Source organism: Peromyscus californicus, unplaced genomic scaffold (assembly GCF_007827085.1).
Source record: "Peromyscus californicus insignis strain IS unplaced genomic scaffold, ASM782708v3 Scaffold_18__1_contigs__length_77618521, whole genome shotgun sequence".
Taxonomy (NCBI): domain Eukaryota; kingdom Metazoa; phylum Chordata; class Mammalia; order Rodentia; family Cricetidae; genus Peromyscus; species Peromyscus californicus.
Window position 1 is genome coordinate 27,645,453 of NW_026294480.1, and position 21,650 is coordinate 27,667,102.

A 21,650-nucleotide genomic window follows, 5' to 3' on the forward strand; every position below is an offset into this window, starting at 1 on the left:
TTTTAATAAAAACCTGGAGCCAGATATTGGGGTGAATGCTGGAAGATCAGAGAGACAAAGGAACAAGCCACAGCCACCTCTTACCTCGCCAACTCCATGAATCCTCTGATTGAATGACTCTGAATCCTCAGTCAAAAGGGTCTTTTGTCCCTGTCTCCTCACGCCTTATATGCCTTTCTCCGCCCAACCATTTCACTTCCTACCTCAGCCTTCCTAGTGCTGGGATTAATGACGTATGTGCTTCCCAAATACTGGGGTTAAAGATGTGTGCCACCACTGCCCGGCTATGTTTCTTGTGGGGCGTTTACCCACCAACCCCACAGCTCCCCAGAGTTTTCTTGAGTGTGAGCAGCAGGAAATATTAGATAGAAGGAGTTATATTGCGGAGAATATTGTGGAGATAAACAGATAGAAAATAAAGGATAGCCTAGAGAGGACCTGGAACCTTTTCCAACAGGCCCGACTGTCTCTGCCCCAGGGTATTTATAGAGCCGCCAAGGGGTGGAGCAAAAGACCTCCTCCCCCAGCACAGCCAAGTGCAGACCATTTCAGACACCTGCACTCAGGCCTGTGGCCCTAATCATCCTCTATGCGGACCTGCTGGGTAAAGCTACGAGGAACCCAAAAACGGGCTCCCACAGTTTCTCTCCTAGATTGGATCAATCTCATGTAGCCCAGTGTGGCCTTGAACTCACAGAGATCCAGACAGATCTCTGCTTTCTGAGTGCTAGGATTAAAGGTGTGTGCCACCACTGCCTGACCTCTGTGTTTAACTCTGTGGCTGACTCTGTCCTCTGATCTTCTGGCAAGCTTTATTTCTTAGATTGCAAATATCACCACACCTCTGGCTCCCACAGATGCTTGCACACATGTGTGCATAGCACCCCCTTCCACATAATTAAAATGCAAAGTCAGAGCTCACACTTTTAAATGTAATAAAAGGCTAGAATACATGCATGTATCAGGTATCTATTCTTTTAGGTGTTCTCTATGCTTAGTTTCTGACATTTCTCCAAATCTCTGAGTTTTGCACTCTCTTCACAGAAAGCTTTTAGTCGATGATTTTTTTCTTCTGTCTTAGTTGGCCTAATAACTATTACCTCATTCCACAATCTGGCTTATATTTCAACAACTGAATGTCCTAAATACTATTTGGCATTTGTAAATGTATGTGCTAATTTGGAAAACGGCCTTTATTACACGATGACTCTTCCAAGTAACTTTAAAAATTATCTTGTAATCCTCATAGTCATTTTGAAGACCAGAAAATGAGAACCCACTTAATTTGTAAACAGAGCCTCCAAATGCTATTCGTCTTCTAATTATTTTGTAATTTATTAAGAAAGTTTTTCAGGGAAAGTAATTCTGCAGGGTTTATTTAAGTGGCTAGGGTTTAATAAATCAGGGTGGAATTTGAGCATGTATGGAGATGGTGGCATGAGAGGTCTGTATTTTCTTGTCTATAAGACTCAGCCAGTATCAGCCTCTAACACTGAGTAAGAAACAGTTATGGGTCTAATTTCCTGTGACATAGCCAGGTTCAGGATAATCACAGAAGCTTATTCAGCACCTAATGTGTGAGAGGAACGTTACCAAATGTTTTAACACGTTAACTCATTCAGCCCTCACAGCAGATCTCTGTGGTAAGCAGTTTTAAACCTTTTCCCCCCCAGAGAAATAAAGGAAAAAATGCAAATAGTTTTAACTCCACAGTGGCTTAAAATTCCATAGCTATCGACATACCTTGGAAAGCTTTTTGCTTACATTGAGTAAAGTTTGAACATTCATGGAAATTTCAAAGATACCCCCCCTTTTTTTTTTTTTTTTTACAAATTTTGGTAACAGTGAGAAAAGTTAGGAAATTCTTTATTGCTACACAAAAACTAAGAGTAATAGTTTTAAATGTTTGCTGTACTTGGCTGTCTAAAACTGTGTACAATCCCAGAGCGGGATAGAGAGCATACTGGATATTCAGCATGCTAAATAGAACAGCCCAGAAGTATGATGGTCCGTGTAAAAATAGCTGTCGTACAGGATGTAAGGGGACAGATGGTAACACTTGACCTGGGCTAGAAGGACTTTTGAGAAGTTAAGGAAGATAGTGTGAGCATAAAATTAGTATGAAAATCTTGAGAACAGTTTAGTGTTGCTAATGTTTTCCTGCCTGGCCCACAGTCAGGATAAATCTCTGCCACCCGCCAGTCCCACAACCGCTCAGACCCGACCAAGTAAACACAGAGACTTATATTGGTTTCAAACTGTATGGCCGTGGCAGGCTTCTTGCTAACTGTTCTTACAGCTTAAATTAATCCATTTCTATTAATCTATACCTTGCCACGTGGCTTGTGGCTTACCGGTACTTTACATCTTCCTTGTCCTGATGGCGGCTGGCAGTGTCTCTCTGACTCAGCCTTCCACTTCCCAGCTCTATTCTCCTCCTTGTCCCGCCTATACTTCCTGCCTGGCCACGGGCCAATCAGTGATTTATTTATTGACCAATCAGCAACACATTTGACATACAGACCATCCCACAGCAGTTTAGTCTTAAAAATTGCAGGGCTCATGATTAAGAGGGTTTGCTCCTTTTGTGAGGATCCAAGTGTGGTATACACATGCATATACATGTAATTAAGACATAAAATCTTTAAAAATCCTGTTGGGCTGGGCGGCGGTGGCACACGCCTTTAATCCCAGCACTCGGGAGGCAGAGCCAGGCAGATCTCTATGAGTTCAAGGCCAGCCTGGTCTGCAGAGCGAGATCCAGGACAGGCACCAGAACTACACAGAGAAACCCTGTCTTGAAAAACTAAAAACTAAAAAAAAAAAAAAAAAAAAAAAAAAAAATCCTGTTGGAACTGATGAGCTTTCCTGAATTAATACCTGCCATCCATCCATTCCATGTAGATTACCATCTATCCGTGGCATGCTTTGAGGCAAGAACAGTGGATGCAGGAAAATATGGCATCGTAAACCTGTAGCTTCTGGTCTGTTTAGTGTAGACCCATGGCAATCAATATCACATTTTTGCTTTTAAGCTCCACATCTACATTATAATTTTGTGACTTTTTTTTCCCTTTTGTAGCCATAGTAGCTAATTTTGTTTCCTGGCGTTCATCTCAACTTCCACATTCATGTGTCCTTATTTTTATTTGCTTCCTGATCAGTGGGGCTCAATTTTTAAAAATCTGTACAGTTGCATTTGGGTAGAAGCAGGCTCTGTGTGTAGGTGTCTTCTGTTGTCTTCCTGTCCGAAGGACTGCCAGGAGGGGACGGCGGGGTGATGCTTGGGTCCTCTAACCTCTGCCCAAAAGGGGACGGCGGGGTGATGCTTGGGTCCTCTAACCTCTGCCCAGGAGGGGATGGCGGGGTGATGCTTGGGTCCTCTAACCGCTGCCTACAACAACCCGCTGTTTTTTTGGTATGTAGTGTTCTGGGAAAAACTTGAGCCAGCCTGAATTGGAGAAGCCTTTGCCAATAACCTGTTCTCCCCCTGGACCAGCATTTGAGTTTTTCTTTTTCCTTTAAATCTATAAAATTTCATTAAGTTTTGTAACTCAGAGTACCGGTCTTTTTTATAGATAATGCTTTTTTAAAAGCTCAGGATAGTTTTTTTTGTGTGTGTGTGTGTTGTGTTCTACCTTTTATTTCTTAGCTGTGCTTCCATTTCTCCATCATGTATTTCCCCGGTCTTCCATTAGTTTCCTTTTGTTTCCATTTGTTTCTTTTCCTTTTCAGCCTGGGAGTCCAGATCTTCTGCATCACTCAGTCTGCTCCTCACTGCTTCCAGCACGTCTTACACCTGGCCTCTCCATACACTAGTCTCTGACCCCAGATTATTCTTTAGATCAGTGTCAGGGACACATTTTTCTTTCCTGGTTGAACACCACTTTGTTTTCCAGAAGAGTGTCATTTTATTTTGTAGGAACAAATGTGTTCCGATCACTCAAAGAACATATCTTCTTTTAGATGGCTTGGAGCTTTCCCAGTAGGAACTGCTATTTCTTACAGTGCACATTTTTGGAGAAAAGGGCTTGTTCATGTGGACACTTGAATGAAGCGGAGTCTGTGGGATGCCGTAAAGCTTCTCTTCAAATATCTCAGCCCACGGAGGGAAAAAAACAGCAGAAAGGAGACTGATCCCCATCCTTCTGTATGGCCAGTTTAGAAGTCCAGGTGCCCGAGGAATATGTGGTTTGGGGACAGTGGCAGCAGGAGGCTGTCACAATGATAGTGATTTGACGGGACTGTTGGCCCGGAGCTTGGAGTGGTGACCCCTTCCTATGTGACTGCCTTCTGTACACACCGGCCACTCATGTCTTTCCGTGTTTATTGTTGTGCTGGTGACAGGTAGTGTACCTCCTGGTGACCAAGTAGAAGTCAGGAAGGCATGAATCATGCTTACCACCTCTTATGCCTCTGACTTAGGCGCTAGGAGTGGGGTTTTGTTGGGCTTTTTTCCAGGGGTTTTCCTGGCAGACAAAAATGCAATTTACTAACTTTCATGGTCTAGTGGGTTTTTTTTTTCCCTCCAAATTTGTTCCACTTGACCTAAAACTGCAAGATATATCCCACCGTTTCTAGGGGGCATCGTTTTCTGTGAAGATGCAAAGTGTCTCATAATTTATATTGTGCAATTCATTTTACTGGGAAAGTGGTATTTAAAACTGTTAAAACTTTCATGAATTCCCCCCAAGTTCATACCACTTCAGTAGCTTAGAAGGCAGTGATTCTCTGGGCAGGCAGAGTCACAGAAGCCTCTGGACTTGCACACCCTCAGCAGTATCTCTTCTCTGCTCGTCAGCAGATCAGAATCTAGTCGTGGGTGTATATTGTGAACGTGAATATCCACTAAGCCTAGAGAAAAAGGACCATTATTTAAAATAACAATGGAATTTCTCATGGGACTGTGAGTAATAACTGAATTAGCTAGCACTTCCTGAATGCTTTATACTCTTGGCCAGATTCTATTTTAGAAATACCAGATCCATTTAATTTTCACAGCACCCCAAATAGAGATTAATCTTACTCTCTTTTACTCTTAGACTGAGGCGCAGGAGGATAGTATAATGTGCCCAAGTCACAGGACAGAGCCAGTAGTGTGTGACCCCAGAGAGGCTGACTTCAGGGTCCCTACCTTTTAGCATGACAACATTATATAACTTTTCAGAAGTTGGAAGTGACATTGGAACTCTGTGGTTTTCCCTACTGGTGTCCAGAGTTTGATTTCACTTTGACAGAAGGGAGCCAGTCGCTGCCTAGTATGAGGGAGCTGTCCAGATGAACGTGTCAAGATAATAACATTCAACTAGTTGCAGTGAGCAAGAGGAGAGAGACCGTCTTGGGGCAAGCTTGAAGATGGATTGCTTTTAATATGTGTAGGGACGTTGTTGTATTTGGAGCTCAGTGGACTGCTTAGTTTTTTACTCATCCACTGAGTAAGCCTCTCTTCGTCTCTGGCTGTGTACCTGAGATAAGATGGAAAAGCCACAGTGCCTGTCCTTGAGCTCACAGTCAGTGGACGCAACGAGCCGAACACTTGATGGATTTCTGTAGAAGTTGTTTCTATAATAGAGAATACGTCGTGTGCCCTGGGACATAGAGTCTCAGAGTTTCAAAAGCATTATTATTTTAAATGATTTCATTGTTTTTAATGGTCGGTAAACTCTCTGGCTTTAAAGGAGTGGTCAGGGGACAGATACCTGACATATTAAAGTAGGGTTGAAGTCCGTGGCCTGAGACATATAGTAAAGCTCTGGATGTGCCTGGTTAGACTTTTCTCTCCCTTTGGGTGATTTTTTGTTCGTGTCCATATATCACTCAGAGTCTAGCCGAGTCTTAAAACTCGAAGGCAAGGCTCCGCTTTGGGCTCTGGAAGGGTGATGAATACACAGCTTCGTATGTAGGAACGTCTGTGAGGTTTTCAAAGTTGGGTTTTCCTGGGTCTGCCTGGGAGGCCCTGTGTCCTCTGGGGCCTGGGGTGATGATGGTGACAGAGGGCCACCAATACAGAGGCTCTTCTGAAGCCTGGGACACATCAGACTGATAGTGAGCCTCTTACCCCTTTTCTATGCTCTTAAAAAGCACTGACCTCTGCCTTTAACATCAGGCAGAAGTAATTTCTTGGAACTAGATTTTTTCCCTTGTGGGTAGATATTGGGAGTTTATTCTGAGTTTGCTATTATTGGAGTATAGAAAGGCTACAACAAATATGCCCTTTCTTGAAAACTATAAGTGTTCTGTTATAAATAAATCAATGGTGTCTTTTGCCTCAAATCTATTAAAATATCCAGACTACTTAAAATTAACCTCTGGGGCTGGGCCACAGCTGAACAGTGGAGCGCTTGCCTCGCGTGCAGAAAGCCTAGGTTTAGTCCCTAGCACTACAGAAATAATAAGCAAATAACATCTGAGAACATGAACCACTAGGCTTATATTTGTGGTATTTTGACTACTTAAATTACTCAATGGAATGAGGCTTCTAGCCCCCGTTGCAAAATGTATAGAAAATTGGAATGGTGACCTAAAGCGTTGGAATGTCATCTAGAATCCAAACATTGTTGCTTCTATTTTAACAGAGTGATTCATTGCAAAGTGTCCAAATAGGTCTACCAAGTGGCATTGAGGGGTCCATCCATCAATATGTAAAGTGTGTTTATCAGCAACTGTGTTTTACAGTTTGGGAAACTGAAATGCACAAAATTAAATGACTTTGGGGCCAGGACTTGAACCCAGCTAAGCACAGTGCTTAAAACTCAGGGATCGAGAACAAGCGTGGAACAGACCAGAGAAGTGTGTGGTTGCTGCAGAAGTTAGGATGCACCTGCAGGCAGCCAGGATGGAACACCAAGGGCCATGGGGTGGGAAATGAGCAGCCTTCTCTCTGTATGTCACTGTGTTGGTGCTCCAGCGCTGACCTGACGGATTGCAACAAACTGTGAGGCTCAAAGATCAGAAGTGTGCCCTCATCACAGTTCAGGAGGCCAGAAATTCCAAAGGCAAAGCAGCATTCGACTCACATCGTCTGCAGGTCCCGAAGGAAGTTCTATCCCATCCCTGTCCTAGCTTCTGGTGGAAGCTGGTCATCCTGTAATGTTGGCTTTCGGACACTGCAGTCTGATCTCTGTCTCCATCATTAATGCTTCCTTCCCCGTGTCTCATGTGTTCTCTTCTCTTATTGGTATAAATAAAGACAGTAGTTACTAGATTTAGGATCCGTCCTGAAGTCAGGATACTTTTATCTGTAGGTCCTTAACTGGTTGATGTGCAAAGACCCTGTTTTTAATTCAGATAGCAGTGCGAAGTAGAGATGTTTGGGAGACCCTACTCAACCCAGTATTGTTTATGACTTATGTATACCCTAGGGTTAAGACATCAAGAGTGAGACTTTCTCTTAACTGCTTCTTCTTTTTTTTTTTTTTTTTAGTCCACAAACAAGTCCTCAAATGAACAATTGTGGCAGTCTCAAAACCCATTGAGTAGCTCTGTTTCCAATCTTGAAACGATTCTGGGAAAGGCTGGGCTAGGCACAGCAGAAAACGGAACGTTGAGAGTTCACATTGAACGTGTTTCTTTAAGAGCTGTTTTCATGATTAGTACGTTTCTTTTGCCACCATTTTATCTCTTGTGACATTTTTAGGATCTATAATGGGCATGGTGCTGCATATAGTCCGGCTAGAAACCACCATAGCCCCTGACTTTGAGTATGTAGACCCTAAAACACATGTGGGCAGGTTTTGTGGATAAACCCATTGTGCGGGTGCTTCATGTGAAGTCTGTATGGTGCTACTTACAAAGAGCAAGACTTAGAAGCTGTAGCTGTTCATTGTGTTTAAATACACATTAAAAAAAATCCTCAGACCATAGGCCATTCTCTTAACAAGGGCTTTTAAAAATAAATCATATCTTATATGTGTGTTTGTAAAATTTTTAAGAGCTTGCTACTCACAAAGGTCTTACTGTGAACATGTTTGTAAAGCAAATAGTCCTGCTTTAATTGCTTTTGTGTAACTATCAACTTCACGGATAATACTGAGTTTACCTTAAGTATGTATGATTCCTGTGTTTAAAAGAGGGTTAGAGATGGCCGGGCGGTGGTGGCGCACGCCTTTAATCCCAGCACTTGGGAGGCAGAGCCAGGCGGATCTCTGTGAGTTCGAGGCCAGCCTGGTCTCCAAAGTGAGTTCCAGGAAAGGCGCAAAGCTACACAGAGAAACCCTGTCTCGAAAAACCAAAAAAAAAAAAAAAAAAAAAAAGAGAGTTAGAGGGTCTGGGGGGGAGAGTATAACTCTGTGTTCAAGACCCTGGTCTCTGCTGGGGAAGGTGGGAGGGGAGAAGAGAGAGAACATTATAGTTCCCTTTCCAGCCTTAATGCTACCAGACCTAGGTCTCTTCTGCCCTGCATGGCTGCTGCCTCCTGGTGTTCTGGTTCAGTCAACTTGTTCACCACCTATGGTGGTTTAAATAGAAATGGCCCCTATAGGCTCCCATATTTGAATGCTTGGTCGGTAGAGAGTGGAGCTAATTGACAGGAACTAGAAGATGTGTCCTTGTTGGAGGAAGTGTAACATCTGGAGTAGGCTTTGGACTTTCAAAAGCTCAAGCCAGACCCAGTGGCTTGCTCTCTCTCTTCCTACTGCCTGGCGAACCAGATGTAGAACTCTTAGCTCCTTCTCCAGCACCATGTCTGCCTGTGTGCAGCCATGTTTCCTGCCATGATGATAATGGACTAAACCTCTGAAGCTATAAGCCAGCACCAATTAAATGCTTTCCTTTTATAAGAGTTGCCATGGTCGTGGTGTCTCTTCAGCTATAGTAACCCTGACTAAGACACCACCTCCTGTCCCAAAAGTATTCCTCAGAATCAAGAGCTCCTGGAGTCTAGGGTTTGGCTTTTAAGGTCTCCACATTCTGACGTTGGAACTTAGAGCAGGATCTGTGTTCTGAGAAACATGGTCCTTGCCTACCTCTTTAGTTGTTTTCTGAGGCTGCTATAGCAGATTGCCACAACTGGGTGAGTTTAAGACCGCAGAAATGCATTCTGTCACACACCGAAGTTCAGAAGCCCAAAATCACAGTGCTGCCAGAGCCATGCTTCCTGCAGGGGCTCCAGGGGAGACTTCCTCTCTGCCTCTTCTACCTCCTGGTGGTTCTGTCAGTCTTTGTGTGCCTCACCTCCTGACGGCACAGCTTCAGCCTCTGCTGCCACCATTCCACAGTCCCGTTTCCCATGCCTACAGTCTCTTCTCTTATAAGGACACCATTCATTGGACACAGGACCCACCTGACACCAGTACATAGTCTGAGGTGGTGGAACAGTGGGTCGCAACCCCTCCGCGAGTCCGATGACCATTTTACAGGGGCAGCCTAAGACCATCGGAAAACACAGATATTTACATTATTATTCATAACAGTAGCAAAATTACAGTTATGAAGTAGCAATGGAAATAATTTTATGGTTGGGGGTTACCATAACATGATGAACTGTATTAAAGGGCCGAAGCATTAGGAAGGTTGAGAACCACCGCTCTAGGAGGACACTGATTCTTCTTGAGACACTGCTCCACCCACTATAGGCGGTCATGGAGGTTTAAATGAAATAAATACGCTGGAAGGAGCGACACATGTAGGAAGTGAACAAAATACGAAGAAGCCACTCGGTTGCCGTCATCCATTTCTTAGTTGGCAGTCACTCAGCCAGCTGTGGTGAGTCACTCTCCTGTCACCTTTTCAGTTTGGGGCTGGATATCTGAATTATTCCCCGATGTTACCCAGGATTCTCATTTCCTTTCTGAACTTTCCTATTTTTTTTTTTTTTTTTTTTTTTTGTAAATAACCTGTCCAGCAGCTACCCTTTAGAACTAAGTCCTCGACCTGTCTCCACACCGTCTCCATACCACAGTGACTTCAGGTGACCTCTCACTGGCGCAGCCCATCCCCTTAACCCCAGAGTCTGTGCTCGAATCCCTTATGTCAGCCTCTGGTCAGGATTAGTGACCCACAGCTTCTGTCCTATTCAGTCTTCCAAGAGACCATCACCTGGCATTACCAAACAGTTCTTTCATATAATTATAATTTCTGCTCCCAGCCAGACTTTCTTGGCTACCTGTAACCCTCCCAACTTGTTTCACAGGGTCTTCATTCTCATTTCCCTGTGAGGGATTGGGAACATCACTGTGTTGTTGTTGTTGTTTATTTCGTTTTGGGAATTTTTTTTTTTTTAGTTTGTGGGTTTTTTTTTTTTCATTTGTTTTGTTTTGTTTTTCTCACCACTGACTCTGCTTGCTTTGGCTTCTTCTTCCCCAGGAACCCATAAAGCCATAAAACACACAGTGTGACACCCCACCCCCATACCTCTGCCTCTCTGCCCCTTCTCTTGTCCCTCCATCTCGGAGGCAAAACACAGCCCTCTGAACAGTCAACCTGTGCCTGCATCCACCTCCTCCTGGAGCTCTTGTCAGATGTGCCCACGGCTTCTGCTTCCCTTTTGATCCGGCGCCCGACTTTTCCCTTCGCTTGCCTCAGGCTCAGCATTCGCGTTGGATCTGGATCTTTTTCACTGTGAAAGTTCCTTCCTTCATTTCCCTTTCAATTGAGCTATGGCTTTCTCCTCTTGAGAAGATCAACCGGACTATGAATCGAGTGACCTTATATGAGTCCCTGAAGCTTTCTGTGTCCTGATTTCCTCGTGTGTAACATGAGCTGCAGACATTCCTCACCTCATAGAATTGTTGTTGATATTAAATCCTAATGTAGTGAAGTTCCTAGGGGAGCATATTTTAATTTTTGTTATGTGGTACTAACACCCTCTCTGGATCTTAAAGGACATCTTTCATAGCATCTGTCTAGAAATTTGATGTTTATTGAGTGTGTTTCTGCCCTCAAAGCCTAGAGACTCCTTGAGGGACCAGATTATTTGTTCCCATCTTTTAATTCCCAGGACTAAACATAGTTAGTCCCTTAGCTTCATCTCTCCATCTCAATCTGAATGCAGTTAGACGAAGCAAATTTTCTCTATGGAGGGTAAGTTTGACTTTCTTATTTCTAGACTGATTCCAGTCCCAATGCGTCTGTGATCACATGTTGCGTGGTTTTATTTATTTATTTGCAGTGCTTGGGATCAAACCCAGGTGCCAGGCAAGCGCATGCTCACTGTGCCACAGCCCTTGGTGTATTTAGACGTTGTATTTTAACATTGGCCGGCAGCATAGCTGGAGGATGGAATGTGGTGGGATGGTGGAGAATGTAAGTATAATGGCTGCCTAAGACAAAAGAGCAGGGAGAGACGGGGTTCATCCATAATGGCTCGCAATCCAGAAGGAAGGAAAAGAAGCCATTTGGTGACATCTGCTGCTGTGATGAACTACGTTGACTAAATAGCTTAAGGGAGAGGGTTTCTTTGGCTCACAGTTCAAGAATACAGTGCAGTATCTCAGGGTGTTCAAGGAGTTGGGAACTTGAAGCAGTGAGTAAATCCATACATATTTGTACTCTTCACTCCTTTTCTCCAATTTTACACAGTCCAAGACCCAGACCCAATGATACCACCTTGAGTAAGAGTAGTGTGTTGCATTCTGTTGGCAGAATGGCCTGTCTGATCTTGGAAGGAGGTGTTTATAATTATCTTATGTCTGTACCATAGTGTTCAGCATTAATATGGAAAGGCCTTGGGAATCATGGCATGGTTCAGTAAAGGGAGGGCGACAAATCTCAGGGTGAGTAGCAGACACAGTGGGACCTAGGTGCGTGCATAATCTAAGATGAAATGTAGGGATGGCAGAACTCATTCTTAAACAGGCATCTCTGCTGCTGCTCCAGAGTCACTGGACGTGTGTGGAAAGGTCTTCGTGAAACTGATGGGCTTCCTGAAGTAGGACAATTATCATGTGCTTATGTCATAAGGTGCTGGTAATCCAGGCTTTCTATGAATGCTAAAGAGAGCATTCTTGGAAGGCTTTCCCTGGATCAACTCCTGTCTGTACCATCTACTGATGTCTGCATCCTTTGCCCATGTCCACACCACCTACTGAATGCATCTGCATCCTTCACCTATGACTCCTCTCCTTTTACCTAAATACCACTCACTGCACAGTCTGGTTCATGATCGGGTACAGACACGTGCTTGCCCAGCTGAGAGTTCTCCCTCCTTCCTGTGGGGTGGCCCTCTGTTCCACTCACTTTAGGTGACACTAGCTCTTATTGTTGGCATACTCCTGGTCATGTCATAATTTATCGTTGCAATTTTACGGAAAACCCAGTAAAGGCTATGCTGCTCATGTAAAAGGGGCTAAATAAATACTTGTTGAATGAATGAACAAATGATAGGACTTGTCTCTTTTCCTGTGTAACAAACTTCTATAGCCTCTTTATTACTTTACATCTAGTAGGTAGACATTACTAAGCACTGACTGTTACAGTGATGGAGAAAGCTAGTTAGGGCCATGAAGCTTGCCTGTTTATTTTCCCCTTTTAAAGTTTTGATGTACATGCTTTTCTTTTTTTTTTTTTTCTGGACAGCATGAATCTGAAACATTCCCAGTACAAATACATTTTTGCCTTCTACATTTGCCTTGCTGATTGTATTGGCAAAACAGTCTGCTCTTCTCCGTACACTAGAGGGAAAAATAAAACATTTCCAAACATAATCTCTTGAATAGATTTCCCCTGATGGCTGCTCCAGGAGACCCCATACAAGAGCTATTTCAGTTTGCTGTGGTTTGGGCTTTAGCGTCTTCCTTAATGACTCCAAGAAGCTATCTTTTTTTCTTCCTGGCTCACTTCTGTGCCACTGGACTACTTTGCTTGGACTGATCTATTTCAAAACACAAGCTTACCCATTGGCCAGATGTCTGTGACCACTGGATTTCCATTGGTTTTTCAGTTTTCCATGATTAAACCAAAATAACAGAAGATGATGCCATGTCTGGCCAAGGGCAGATGTTGCTAGTTGCCAAAGCTCCAGCATTCATCACCATGACATGCCATTTGCTCCCCTGGATGGAGACAGTCAGGGCTTTGAGAGGCCAAGCTTCAAGGGAAGAGTTTGTGAGCAAGTAGGTGTCATTTGGAAATGATGTGATAGCTAGGAGACTTACCGGCTAGCCACTGAAAATCTCACTTGTGATATATTAGCAGGAATGTCGGGAGCCCGCATTGAGGGTAAGGTCTGCCTTTCCCACATGCAGCCCTTCATAGCTGACACATTACACATGTCTCTGGAGTGTAACAAATGGCTTCCTGAACTTGCAAATGTGGCCTCCTGCTCTGTTGAAATAATGTCTGTTTAAACAGTCTCCTGGAAAAGTGAAGCCGCATTCAATAAAATAATTTCATGTCCAGGAAGCCTTCTCTAGGGTTCTTTAAAATGTGATTTCTAAGGAACATAGTAGAAAGTTTGCATTAAAGTGTTGCCGGCCTCGATATCCATAATTGACTGTCAGATCGTAGCTGTAGGAGTAGATGTTTATTGTAGATGTTAAAAGATTCATGGAGTATTAGCTAGACGAGAATGGGGCAGATCGTCTAGTTCCAGAATAGTAAGCTCGGTTTGATGGTATAGACATATTGTCCCAGCCAGTCCACACGCTGGGGGAGGAGCAACACAAGGTTAAGGCTGCTGTGGCTGCAGAACAAGTTCAAGGCCAGCCTGGGCAGCTCAGTGAGACCCTTTGAAACTATATACATGTTTTATATGTGTGTGCATGAATCTGCCAGCCGCCTGTAGCTTCATCAACATGTGGGTTTATGAATCTTCCAGAGTAAGAGCCAGGCTTTGGCAGCAGGCTTGACTTCATAGTAGAAATAAACAGGTAGGAATGTGACCATCCGTACACCCTTGACCCAATGTCAATTTAGCCAGAAACTGACCCACACCATGTTTTTGTTATGTATACGGGGGAGGGAAGGAGGAGGAGAAACATGTGATTTATTAATTACCTATAGAAAACATACGTGGATGTATGGTTTAATGGATAGTTTTCGAGGGAGTGTCTATGAAACCACTAATCAGGTTGCAAAACAGACCAGAGCCTCTGTGTGGTCCCATGCATCCCTTCTCACCAGACACTGTACCCCAACTCCTAACCAACATCCTGGCTTTTACCACACCCATGTCCTTGTTTTCTTTGTATCCATTTCTACATGGTGGGGTTCCATTTCTTCTGATTTTTCTTTCTATGCATTCAGTCATCCTCAGTGGGGCTTTGCATGTTGGTCTTTCTTCTCTGAACATTTGTTTCTAGTAACTGTCCGTGCTGTTGCGCCCCAATGTGTTCACTTTGGTTCCCTTGCCGACTCCCCTTGTTTGACTTTACTATAATCTACTTGTGTCATTTGTAAATTTTGTCTCTGATGAGGGGTGCTGTTAAATTCTGCCACAGAGCTTATGGACACATTGAACATGCATCCCTGAGCGAAAGCCCAATGTTGGCTGAGCTTTTGTGGGAGACAAGTAGTGCTGGAACAGAGAATTTTTTTTTCTCCTTTTCCCATCCTCTTCTTATTAAGGCCTGGTGAAGGACAGAAGTGCTTCACATAAATTCTCTAGCCAGTCTTGGCATAGATTCTAGATGTCCCTGAATGGAATCAGGGAGAATAGTTGCTGGACCTCATAGACTCCTGGGAATCATCTTAAATCACTGGGTCAGAATCTTTAGAACGGGACTGAGAGTCTGTAGGCTCAACCACCATCTGGGTGGTTCTCGTGAGGGAGACACTGGCTCACCCCAGTTGAATTTATGAGGTTTGGCATCTTAGTCATGAAGAAATTTGGGGAAAGTATACATGATTAAAAATCTTGGAAAACTGGCCTTTTTGTGGAAAAGCTAAGGAAGTTGGATTCATTCAGCCTGTAAATGTATTTTTAAAAGACTGAAACATGATTTAATTGTTTAAGAGAGAATGAATTTTCTTCTGACAGTGCAAATATTTGCTAAGTCAAGAGAGATTTAGATTAGTCAAGAGCGAGCACATGCTGAGCAGTCTCCAGGCACCAGGAATGTGAGAAAGAAAAGCTGCAGCTCACTGTCTTCGGGGAACTGAGGATTCAGGATAAAAACGAACAAACCAGAACCCTCAAACACAAGCCAGGACGCCATTTTTCATCTCGTCTAGACGGTAGGCTTCAGTGGAGCTGAGTAGGTGGCCCCTGGGGATACAGCAGAGCAGAGTAGTAGAGAGAGGTCACCAGGAGGGCCCTGGGAGCCTACAGGGCCTGGTCAGCTTTGGAAGTTGTCCTGTGTGTAGGTGGTGGATGACGGGCCGCTCTAGGCCGTGGCTTCCATTGTTGTTATTATGATTCTCTAATGAGCAATACTTGCTGTCACAGACCAGTGTGCCCGTGTCTACCCGAGCCAGATGTTTTATGAGGCATTCAGCCTTACTGAACCCGAGAACCTGGTGCTATCTTTTCTGTTTTGCTTTTAATATTTAGCTTAACCCCAAACTGGGCAGGAAACTCTTAAACTGACCAGTGTGGGGCCTGTCGTAAGGCTTGTTAGAGGAGAGGATTTTTGCAAAGACCCTAGAAAGAGACATTGTCGATCCATGGTGATCTCTGGAAACCTTTCTTGATTCTGGAGTACAAATGGATTACTTTGGAATGTCAGGAGATAAGGTCGAACTTCATCTCCTTATCCAGCTGATCCTGTCTTTTGACTGTAGGTTGACCAGTACCTTTGAAGGTTTCCTCTGGTGCTTGTTTTCAATGATGTGCCTCTTGGTGAAGGCATATGGGACACAGAGATAAGGGCAGGGAAGGGGAATTTGCTTCTAGATTCCTAAGAGAGGTGACATCAGAATGCTTCTCAAACATGCCCTCATGTTGTGCCTGGCTAAGGAGATAATACGGCAGGTGGCAAGTGGCAGGGTATGGAGAGGTTCCTGAGGAAGATGAAGTTTAGAAGAAAGTGAGGGTCACCTTTCCAGCTCTGCCTTTCTCAGTTTGCTCTGAAGTCGTCTTCTGTTCAGACTCTAAAGGTCCTTGCTGTGTATGAGCACCCATTCTTGTTCCGCTGCCCATCATGAACCAGTGTGCAACACTTGCAGATGGAATGGGATTGCAGATTATTAAGCATCCACATAGGAGAAGCCATCTTCTCCCGGCCTCATCTGCTTAAAGAGGATCATACAGCCTAGATCAGAGTCACTCCAGACCTCAGGCAAGTGCCATTGCTCTCCAGACTGTACAGGAGGGAGACCTTCCTTGCCACGGCCTTCCCAGAGATCCACCTGGAACTGATTTAGGGAACCCTCCCCCTCAGATTTTTCTCTGAAGAAAAATGGAGTGCCTTAGCAGCAGTAGACAGAAAATCCATTCATGTGGCCTTGCCTGGCTTAAGTGCTTTTCATTTTCATCCATTAAGATTTCACATTCTTATGACTGGCCCAATCCAGAATTCAATTTAGTCAGTTTAGGTTAGGGAAGGATTTTTACAGAGGAGCCTACTTTTCCCTTTCGGGATAATGTAGCTAGAGATCATTGGCCCTACATGTACTTCAGTGCAGCTCTATTTTAATAGTTTGTTTTCTTTTGTTTGTAAAATGCACTCTGGGGGAAGTCAACTGCAATCTGTTTCTTCGTGTGTGCTACAGTTAAGTGACACTCTGTAGACTCGTAATGAAAGCTGGTGTCCTGACCATGCACTTCAGCTTCCCGTCAATGGGAAGCTTGGTTTGTAGTCAAGGTAATGCCTGATTTTTCGTTTGTTGAGTCCACAGTTGGAGTAGGAATGTGGATGACAGTGACCCAGACAAACTTTGCTAAAAAAATGCAATGGGAAGTAATCATACAGAGCTGTGCTATTCCATGTGGTACTCACTAGCAGCTTCTCCAAGTTTTAAGAACTCAGTCCCTCAGTGGCACTGGCTGTCTGATGTATCATAACTTGATCAGAGGCAACGTCTGTCGTTAGTGATACTTTACTGAGTTGGCAGCCTGGACAGCTACCTTCAAACCTGCAGACAGCTCAGAGAATCTGGTAAACAGGCCAGAAGGAATAGCTTGTGTTTAAACCCTTGGTAAACTTGAACTGCTGGCTGGTTTGATTTGGTAGCCCAGTGCACTTGAGTGAACTGGGCACTAGGTCAAAGGCCTGTGATCTCAAGCACCAGCTGTCAAGGCTAGCTAGCGATTAGCTAATGAGTAAACTGGCCCGTAGTCTACGTTGCTTCATCTCCTGGAGGGTCGAGGAAGGGAATGACCCTCTCTCAGAGTTTGCTGATGGCTGGTATTTCATTAAACTGTTGGTGTTTTCTTTGGGAAAACCAGCCTTCTTGGGTGTTCCATGGTGGAGCTGAAAGCATTTGTAAAGCTGCTTGTTGGGAGCAGGGCTTGAGTTGACCTAGGGAGACAGTGATGTAGCCGATGTCGCTCACCCCTCTGCCTCTGCCTCTTGCTCCACAGACCAATGAGTGGAATAAGAATGATGACCGACTGCTGCAGGCTGTGGAGAATGGAGATGCTGAGAAGGTGGCCTCACTGCTGGGCAAGAAAGGGACCAGTGCCACCAAGCATGACAGCGAGGGCAAGACCGCGTAAGAGAAAAGACCGGTTTTGACCTGTGTTTGTTACGGGTTGGGGAGCGTTTCAGGGGTGGAGTGTCTGCTAAGCATGTCCAAAGCCCAGGGCTCCATCTCCAACACTGTAAGAAACAAACAAGCAGACCAACTCCAAAGCATTGGCTCATTTAGGATTTTCAGCCTGGGCTCCAGAATCCCTAAGCTTGTTGAGGGGAGTGTTATCAGTGTTTTAGGGGCCTTGGAAACATTACTGCTCACCACTTCCTAACCCTATGCTAACACAGGTATGGGGTTGTTTCCTTTCCCATCCAAGTCCAAATTATACATTGGACTTTTCTCCAGTGGCTGTGCTGGTTCCTGGAAACAGCCAACCAACAATTGCAACAGAGAGCTAATAGCGCCAGGATTGCGAGTGGTTGGTAGATGAGAAATCAGTTCTCCCCTGGATAAGAAACAGCACAGCTTTCAAGCCTTACTTCGTAATTTGTTAAACCATTCTTTACCATGGAGAGTGATTGTATGAGCACTGTAGTAAGATTTTGCTTTATGTTTGTATGCATCAAATTCCTCCTTGCTGTAATTAAAGCGTTGTGTTGACAGAGACAGAGAGAGAGAGAGAGAGAGAGAGAGAGAGAGAGAGAGAGGAGAGAGAGGAAGAGAGAGAGAGAGAGGAAAAAGAGGAGGAGGAGGAGGAGGAGGAGGAGGAGAGGGGAGGGGAGGGGAGGAGAGGAGGAAGAATAGGCACTTTGAGCCACCTTTCCTCTGGTAATGGTATTGAAATCAGTGGCCTTCAAGCCGCACGGGCTCATGTGGACTCTATTATACTTACTGCCTTCTAACTCCCCAGTTTCACTCTGTGTTTTTGTTGTTGAGACAAGGTCTAACTGTATCCCTGGATGTCCTGGAACTCACTGTGTTGACCAGGCTGGCCTTGAACTCATAAATACATGCCTGCCTCCAACTCCCAAGGGCTGGGATTGAAGGTGTGTGTCACCATGTCCAGCTGAGCCTCACTTTGGGTGTCCTCAGAAGCAGCTGTGAGACATGGGTTTGTGTGCCCATTGCTTCTGTCACCAGAGATCCCAGCAGCATAGGAAAGAAAGAAGTGTAGGTGTGGGGTTGTTACCGGCAGGTTTCTCCCGTTGGTGACTGGGGTGCTTTTCTGAGGACTTCTAGAAATATTAGACTTACAGCAGAGTTGGCAGACACGGCTCTCTGTCTGTTGTTCATTAAGTCCTGCTCCATTGCTGCCCCAGAGCTACAAGAGGCAGAACTGAATAATTACAGCAGAGACCATATGGCTTACAGAGCCCCCAGTACTCATTGCCTGGCTCTGGGCATAAAACATTCATTTTCCTTGGAGTTTAGGTAAAGCAAATGGGATATTTGTCCTTGATCTCCTGCTCCTCAGAGGTGGAGTCTCTTCCTAGGGACCATGATGTGTTCACGGTTGGTGAATAAAGGTCCAAGAGAGTATGGATGATCCATGGTGGTAGGTACTGTGTGTACAGAGCTAGCATAGTTCTCACTCACAGGAGGCACTCGAGAAACTGGCTCTTCTTTCTCATTCCAGACTCGTGATTCTTAGCCCAGGGAGCTTCTACACTGCCATTGCCTAAGGTACTTTAAAAAGATGTTCTGAGTCTTTGTACCTTGGGAGGCCCGGGAGTCTGTTCTTTTGTCCTGAGGTTTCTGGTGACAGACAGTGCCTTTTGTACTAGTCTGCCACAGCCTTCCTCCAATTATTCCTTGTGTCCAGGTGTCTGCACAAGACAGCCTTTTGTAGTTATCCCTGGGGAGGGCAAGATAAGTGCTTATGACAGTTTTGACCTAGACAGCACTCACTAAAAACAATGACAGAAAATTTAGATTAGCAACTTAGACGCAAGCGTGAAGACCGTATGACATTTGTCCCTTATTTCCTGTTTATTACATGTAGATTAAATGACTAAGGTGACCACGTTCTAGGCACATCACATAAAACTAAGCATTTTGATGATTTTAACATCTACAGTTTGGTTTTATGGAGCACTTTCACAGTGTGGTTCATCCTCCCGAAGGAAACTCTGTACCCCTTAGGCAGTCACCCCCAGCCTCGCTCCGTCTTCCCCTTGCCCATCATTAATGAGCTCTCAATCTCTACGCATTTGCCTCTTTGAGTTCTGTGTGAATGGCGTCATGTGTGTGGCCTTTACCTCTAGCCTCTTCACTTAGTGCGTGTGCTCAGGGCCCATCCGTGTTCTGGTGTGTGCCGGTGTTCATTCTGGTCTCTTAGAATGGTAGTGCTGTACACAGACGTTGCACAGAAATTCCTGCCTCCATCTTACAGATGAGAAAAGCGAGGCCTCTGCACCGTGGCTCTCCCCATGTTTCCCTTAGAAGGCAGCTCTTTTGTTTGTTTGTTTGTTTGTTTGCCGTAACGATCCTTCCATAAAAAGTTAGAAAGACTAATTGACCTCTTTTCCTGTGCGTGCGTGTGTGTGTGTGTGTGTGTGTGTGTGTGTGTGTGTGTGTGTGTGTGTTGGCGGGGGGGTGTGTTCCATAAGTCATCAGCTGTCAACACTTCAGTCAACACTTCATTTTCCTGCTTGGGATACTTATTAGAGGACTGAAGTGACTAACCAGTAACCGGGAATTTCAGTTTTAAAGGCACCAGGCATTAAATCTTACCTGGCTTTATATTTCTAGTCTAGCCCGGTGGTTGGAATATTCACATTGAGGTAGGGCTGAGAGGCCAGAAACCATCTTCCTTGCTCCTTTGTCATCCTGTAACAATGTCAAATTGAGGTTTCTGCTACCAAAGGAGCTCCATGTGGCATCACTCCATTGCCTTAACCTTTGCACCTATAGGTGTTGGCTCCGCTGTGCTGAGGTCCCCATGATCTCTTTGTTCCTAGAAAAGTTTGGTTGTCTCTGTTTTTTTCTAGGTACATTTGGTTGGATAACACAGGAACCATAGCATTCTAAGAATAGTTCAGAGTCTGTGACGGACCAATAGGAGTCTTGGCCCCTCAACTGCACCTCTTGGCTCAATCATGCCAGTGGAGCTTGTAGAGATGATTGGTGCCCATTTGTGGACGTGTATGAGATGCTTCACTTTTCTCTCTAAAGGATGAGGCCACGTCATGAACTTGAAAATGACGTCCCTGACCTTGCTTGGTCTCATTTTCTGCCTTTTCTTTCCTTTCCTGTATACAGTTCCCTGGCAAAACCGGGCTGCAGGATCCCCTCTCTAGAGGGCTTTTAGGGTAACGGATTGTACCTGTGAGTGCAAAGTCTTGACTTGGTTATTCAAGGTCATCTCTCAGCCATGCCCTTATCTAAATGTTCTCTCCTTATGTGTCCTCTTCCCTTCTATGTCCTTACCTTCTCATAAGTAAAACTGTCCATGGATCTGCCCAGGTTCTATGTCCAGTTACATTACACGGTGCTGACAGGAGCAGCAGTAATTTTAACTTCCACTAAGAAAGGCCTTACTTTCCAAAGGACCTGACTCTCATGCAGTGTTAAGCTTCAGGAGGCCGGCCTTTCCCTGTGTTCTAGGCACCAAAGAACCATTTGCTCTGAATGCTGTGGAGAAAACCCACTTTTTTGCGGATAATGCTTCAGAGATAAATTACCTAGGGGTAAATTAACTTGGGATCCAGGGGAAATAGCAATTCTGGGGAAGTATTACCACCCACACCTCTGCTTCCAGGGCAGTTAGAGTAAAAAAGCACTCAGCTTGTACTCCAGGGGACCAGCAAGCCCAGAAGTCCAAAGAATGTGTTGGTCAAAGTAGCCGTTGCCCAGTCGTTCTCCGGAAACTTCCATAGACCAAGATCCGATGAGTAGCTTGGAAATTCCTGAGACTTTGTAGTTTCTTCTTGAATATCCAATCATGGCAAGAGGAGAAACTGTCAGAAAATTTCTTCCTCAGACACTGATTACAGAGGGGGTTTTAAAAAGTAAAAGCAGTTGAATTACTGAACTCAGTCAGGGAAGAGTGAAATCAGGGTGGTGGCTTGGCCACAGAACAGAATAGAGTAGGGCAGAAAGTTAGAGCTGCAGGCTGCGTTTATGGAGCTAGGCTTGGGTTCTTCTGCCCCATCTGCTCTCTTTCCGTGGGGGAGGTGAGGAAGTGGGAGGATGTCAGT

The 21,650-nt window shown here is 44.7% G+C and overlaps 1 protein-coding gene across 5 annotated transcripts in view; it reads left to right on the plus strand.

The window, feature by feature from the left end:
- Rai14 (retinoic acid induced 14) overlaps nt 1–21,650 on the plus strand; it is a 143,241-nt gene that overhangs the window by 69,674 nt on the left and 51,917 nt on the right. For all 5 annotated transcript variants that reach the window (XM_052743124.1, XM_052743127.1, XM_052743128.1 and 2 more), the window contains exon 3: nt 17,399–17,529. In XM_052743124.1, coding sequence (XP_052599084.1) covers nt 17,399–17,529 — 131 coding nt within the window. The remainder of the gene's footprint in view (nt 1–17,398; nt 17,530–21,650) is intronic.